This window comes from Lutjanus erythropterus, chromosome 10 (assembly GCF_056507025.1).
Source record: "Lutjanus erythropterus isolate fLutEry1 chromosome 10, fLutEry1.hap2, whole genome shotgun sequence".
Classification (NCBI taxonomy): domain Eukaryota; kingdom Metazoa; phylum Chordata; class Actinopteri; order Lutjaniformes; family Lutjanidae; genus Lutjanus; species Lutjanus erythropterus.
The window spans coordinates 37389875-37395965 of record NC_139326.1 but is presented as its reverse complement, the minus strand read 5'-3'; the positions used below and the strand labels follow the sequence as shown (position 1 = coordinate 37395965).

At 39.0% G+C, this 6091-nt stretch overlaps 1 protein-coding gene across 2 annotated transcripts in view; it reads left to right on the top strand.

Annotated features, from left to right (window-relative positions):
- Positions 1-823: 823 nt before the first annotated feature.
- mamdc2a (MAM domain containing 2a) overlaps positions 824-6091 on the top strand; it is a 54475-nt gene continuing 49207 nt past the window's right edge. For both annotated transcript variants that reach the window (XM_084729215.1, XM_084729216.1), the window contains exons 1-2: positions 824-1082; positions 1292-1417. In XM_084729215.1, coding sequence (XP_084585341.1) covers positions 1055-1082; positions 1292-1417 — 154 coding nt within the window. In that variant the 5' untranslated portion in view covers positions 824-1054. The remainder of the gene's footprint in view (positions 1083-1291; positions 1418-6091) is intronic.

Genomic DNA, 6091 nt, shown 5'->3' with positions numbered 1-6091 from the left:
TTTTAAACAAAGATGCTTATAATAGCACATTTTTATACCCATGTTATCAGTATCAGTATCATCATTTTGAAGGCTTTAAATACATTTTCGAATAGTTTGAAGTTGTGAAGTCTTGTCCAAGATGAGCATGTGCACAGAGCAAGTTTAGAAATAAAAACATATAAATAAATAAATAAATCAATCAATAAAGCAAACCAATGTATATGATCATAAATTACATTAATGCATATGTAAAAGATTTTTAAGGAATAATGTAATTGTGTTCACAACCAGACACCTTTTTGGTACAGTTTCCCTTTTAAATGATCATGTACTGTTTTCAGTCAATGTAATGCTGTTAAAGTGAAGTCTAATGTCTTACTTTCTAGCAGTATGATGTTTGACAATTTACTTTAGCCTTGTTTTTGTTTTTACCAGAGTCAGTAAAAGGGCACAATTGCTAGTGTTTTAGCTGTTGTCCCCCAGGACACCCATATTTCCTCACTATAAACAAGCAGCACCGGAAATGTCAGATTATGGGTGATAGTAGCAGCAGCCGGATGAGGATACAATTACATTAAATTTTCACCAAAACATTGGAATCAGAGGGTGGTTTTCAAACTTTTTTAAAGTTTTTTTTAAAGGTTTTTCTTTTTTGGTAGGACATAATCTGTCCCAATTCTCAAGAATGGGTGATATGCAAACTTACTTGGCTTACTTAGTCTTCTCTGAGTCCATACATATGTTCATGATGGCGGGGGGGGGGGGGGGGGGGTGGGGGGGTTGAAGCCCTGGCCCAGTGTGTGTGCGGCCCTGGCTCATTAACGTGAGCGGAGCAGCAGCAGTAGGCGGAGAGGCGCTGCCTGCGACCTGGACCGCCGCTTCTCCCTCCCGCCCCCGAGACATTCATTCATCCAGCCGGATAAACACTCCATCTCTACTGCTGACACTGTTACAACATGTGAAAGACAACCAGGGACGGCTTCGACGAACAGCTGGATCTGTAGTTCTTTGGGGAGCTGAACGGGAGACGATCAGGAAACTACAGAAGGAGATCCTGAACTTATTGGATACGATGAGCACCGTCTGCCTCTCTCTGCAGGGTAAATACAGCTTCACTTTGAGGGCAAAATGCAGAATGCTGCATCAGATTTCTACATATGCCACAAATTAGTTCTTAACTCTGATAGGCTGTTAGTTTGCTTTAGCTGAAGCAGTCACACAATCCATAAACTTGTATGAAAAGGAAGTCAGATAACTTGTGCACAGATGATCTCTGCAGTGTGGATGCTTGTCTCTTCCCTTGTTGCAGTGCTGCTACTGTGCGGACTCCTGAGGGCGCAGCAGCTGCTGCTGCCCGGATCCTGCAACTTCGAGCTGGGCACCTGTGGCTACACATCAGACCCGGAGTACGGCAGCTGGAGCATGAATGAAGAAGGTACAGTGTCACCACGGGCTCTGCTTATTAAGACAGAAATAAACATGCCTGGAATACTGTAGTAAACACTGCCATCTAAATATACCATGATGAAATCCTGCTATTTGGGAACGTATGTGGGCCTATAAATGACTGGTGGAGATATAACAGATATAACCACTCATAAGTCCAATGTATTCTTGAGAATTGGGACAATGTCTCATCTCTCCAAAAATCCTTAGATTTAAAGAAATAAAGAAAAAAATAGAAATAAAGAGTGATATAGGGGAAATAAACATGCAACAGTTTGCCAGTTGTATTTTACTAACTTTTATTTAATTAAAATTCAACTTTTGGATTCTTTTTTTGTCAGTTCCATCCTCAATTATTGTTAAAAATTGATTTAAAAAAAAAAAAGAAGAAGAAGTGGGGTGGGGTTTGCGTGAACTTTTTTCAGTTTCTGAAAGGGCGGTATGCTAGAAAAAATTTGGAACCCACTGCTTTAAGGATTCATTCATCACATTCATGTGTAATTTATGAAATGTTTTGGTCTGCTGTAATTTTTCAGTTGTCCTGGACAAATATTCTTCAAACCTCAAACAGTTTAAACATGTCAGAAGCCTTCAGAATCTAAAACTAACAACACCTACTGATAACATAGATCAAAATGTGCTATTATGATCATCTTTGTTTTAAAAATGGATTTTTATGAAAAATGTTGGCCCTTTAATTTGCGCCAGCATGATTTATTCAGGCATAATAGGGGTTAGCTTTATCCTAAGGACCCCTGTCTCACTTTCTGGTTTAGAAAATACTGCTCAAGCACTGGTAAACTTTGTATTTTTCAACAGAAAATATAATGGTCGGATGGTGAAACGCAAAACGTATGTATATGATAGACAGCAGAAATAAGCTAGCTAGCGTTAGTTAACTAGACATGCTAACGCACGCAGCTTACATTAGAGCAGGTTAAGACAAGTCACATCCTTTCCCCACGTGTGTGCACTTGTTTTACGTTTTTGAAAGACGACAAAAAAGACGCCACTCCCCAGACTCATGAGACAGTGTCACTGGTCTCAGAGCCTCATGCACGCTGCTTCACCACAGAGAGAAATGCAAAGCTTGACAGGCCTGTGGTGCCTTACTTTACAGCTGCTAAGCTATGATTGGACAGTTGCTGTTCGCAGGAGGGGCTAAGCGAAGGGTCAGTTGAAAGGCAAAATCAAAACCCCCTTGAAGTTCTGTTTTGTGCCAGTTCTCAAGAATAAGTGTAACATTATATAGAAGCTAACTGATTTGGCCCGTCAGACTGTGGCCACTGCAAGTCCAGGCAGATCAGATTCAAGAAGTTACAGTGTTCCTGAGTCGAGACAACATTGGGTGAGAATAAAAGTGGTGAAAAATAACCACAAACCAGCACATAAGACATGTAAACTAGGTCAGTGGTTTGTGATCTTTTCTCGTGTATCGACAAGTCATGTGGTCTTTATTTTTCCTGAGAATTTTGCTCATAGTAATACACAACACATCAGCTCCCCTGGTCCTCAACTCATCCCAAAATCAAAAATACACATTAGCTCCTGAAAAGGTTAGCATAGATACTGTGATAGCATGAGTTATATCAGAACTGGAGAGTATTTCTTCATTGAAAGAAGAGCAAAGAACAACACTGGAGGCGTTTCTCAAGAGAAAAGATGTTTTCATACTTCTCCTGACTGGCTTTGGCAAGAATTTGATCTGACTGGTTGAAGTTAGCCTGTAGATACGATGAAAGAGATGGTTCATCCAATCACCTCCTTTTAAAAGTGCCTGCCCTTTTCCGAACAGTTTCTCAGGACAACTTCCCAGATGGTACAGGATGGTCTCAGGTTAGGTTGAGTGAGCTGACATAAGAAACTCAACGAACAAATGAGACAAGACGCACAAATATAATGTTAGACATTGCTTATATATTATAACAGTGACTTAGCTGATCCAGTGGCCTATGAAGAGTTACGAGTCCAATGAGTATTATATATTATATGATGTATCTAACATTAATGTTAACAAATACAACACTCCCCCATCCCCACCTTCAACGAGTCCAGTGACTCTGATTAATCCAGGACTAAGAGTGTATGAGCTTCTGATTTAGAAGTTTGTACAAGTATCACTCATTTTATTTCACTCATAGCCACAATGTATTAAGTCAGTTACTCGTAAGTCAAATTAATTATTTCCATGGACTTAAAATCATTGTTTTGTTTGATGGCCATGCTGCCCTGGCGTTGGACCTTCATGACCTCAAAAAATTGACAACGCCTCGTCCTTGCCACTAAGATGATGAAATTCCAGGCCTGGTCACGAGTAAGACAGATGAGCAGCATGTGTCATGTGAACAGCAGCTAGAACGCGAGTGAGACCTGTCATCATGTCGGCTGTGTGGAGTTATTTTAAAACTTTTGTAAGTTTGAATGGTGCTGACCAATCAAAAATGATGCTTAATCTTCTTAGTGAATAAGTTGAAATCAAAAAAGCAGCTGTATTGCATAACTGAGTCATCTTGTGGGCTATGGGAGTGGAATATTTGTCTCACAGTTTGAACATGATGCTTTTTAGACAGTTATGTTAAACAAAGTGCTTCCATACAAACTTTTTATGAACAGCTTTGTTGTTCAAGAGAGGGAAAAAGGCGGCATCAGACTGGTATCTGTACTCAAGGTTCCTGTATCGTATCGGACATTAAAAAGTGGTATTGAGCATCTCTAATTGAAAGTATCTACTCAATCCATCCTCAACTGCAAAAAAGACATTGTACATTCTACATATGACACATGATACAAAGGGCCTGATTTACTAAGAGCCCAAATAAAGAGTGCTAAATTGCATGTGCATTTTAACATATTGCATGTTTGGCTGGTGTGTGTTTTGCAGATGATCAACTAAGAATAACTGCGTAAATGACAGCAGGTGCAAACACTGTGGAGACAGCAGTATGTAAATGAGGGTTTTGGATGTTTTACAGGTTTACCCCATGGAGAGTCTGGACAGAAAATTTGATCCCATGGAATTAGAGGTTTTAGTGGAAGAGGCAAATAAACATATTGTTGAGCTTTAGCAAAAAAAAAAAAAAAAAAAGCTGAGACCAACAGATGAAATTAAGAGAAGATGACAAGATATAAGGCGAAAAACAAAAGAAAAAAAAATATAGTACTACTACTAATAATCATAATAATAGTAATAATAATAGATCCATTACACAAGCGGTGTGGGTGGTGTCCTCCTGAGAGATGTGCAACCTGCCCAAAAAAAAAAAAAAAAACAGTTCAAAATGTAATATTGGCAAAAAGAAGGAAATATGAGGACATAATAAAGGTCAGTGTTACATTTCTTAAGGCTACAGTGGCTGTGAATGTTCAGTTTCATTTGGTTGCAAAGAGGCTGCAGTAAATTTATGTTTAATCATGGTGTTTTTCTGCGTTAAGGACTATTGAATGAAAATAAAAATAAATACATACCACAAACAGCTCATGAGGAATGTGTTTCCTCCTCGCTACAACAGCAGCAGCCATCTGTGCACAGCGTTGGGCCAATTAGCACCTTCCTTTCAAGCGTATTAAATACAGATGCAGTCACAGTCACCACAAGTTATTTTCAGGCTTAATAAAGCACAGTGTGTGTGCTAAATTAACCTATTTGCATTTTCTCCTCCCAGTATTTTGCACACTAGGGAAGAAACGCCCCATATTGCATATTCATTAAGGCAAGCATACTAAATGGACAGTGTGTGCTGTTTTGCATGTTTGAAAGACACAATCCTCAGTGCGCATCATTAGTTGATCAGCACGCACATTTTTTTGCAGGTGATATCAAGTTTGCACATGTTTTTACACACACAAACCTTTAGTAAATAAGGCCCAAAGTGGGTGATATTGCACCATAGCACAACAGCTAGTCATCGACATGGTACCTTTAAAGGTCCAGTGTGCAGGATTTGCAGTAATTTCTTGTCAGAATATAGCAGCAATTGAGTATAACATAAATAAAATAAAACAAAAAAGATTATTATCATTAGAGCAGTGAAATCACTAAGTAATCCTGAGCCATCGGTTTCTTTTAATTAATAAAGAGAGACATTCAATTTTGAGGTTAGAGACAGTGTAAGCAGGCTGATTGCTGATTTTGCCAATGGAGTTCGGTTGGTTCAGAGAGAGCGATATTTGGCTCATATAAAGGCAGTTTCCTGTCAGAAAAGGCTGGCTGGCAGCGAGGTAAAGCAGTGAAAATATTCTAAACATACTGTACAGGTAAAACGCTGACTATTGATAAGTACCTCATACATACCCACTTCAAATAATCTGAACTATCCCCAAAATTGTTAAATGGTGGCTTTCAAGAAAAAGTTATAACCTTGTTAAAATGATTAAAAATACATGTACTCTTTGTCCCTCAGTTTAACTACTGAACACAAGTAATTCTCAGTAAAGTTTACTCTCAGGTTATGTGTACTGGAAGTTTCAAACTCCACATCACATTTGTAAAATCTCATTCAGACTGGATTTATGTCTGTAGGGGGAGGAGGGGTGATTTTAACATTAGCTGCACTGGTCAGTGACTTTAATCCTGTCCAGAGTGCACACGTGGGTAATTTTTCACCTCCACCCCAGTAATCCTATAATTACAGCCACAATTACCTGCTGTTTCTGTGTGAACTGG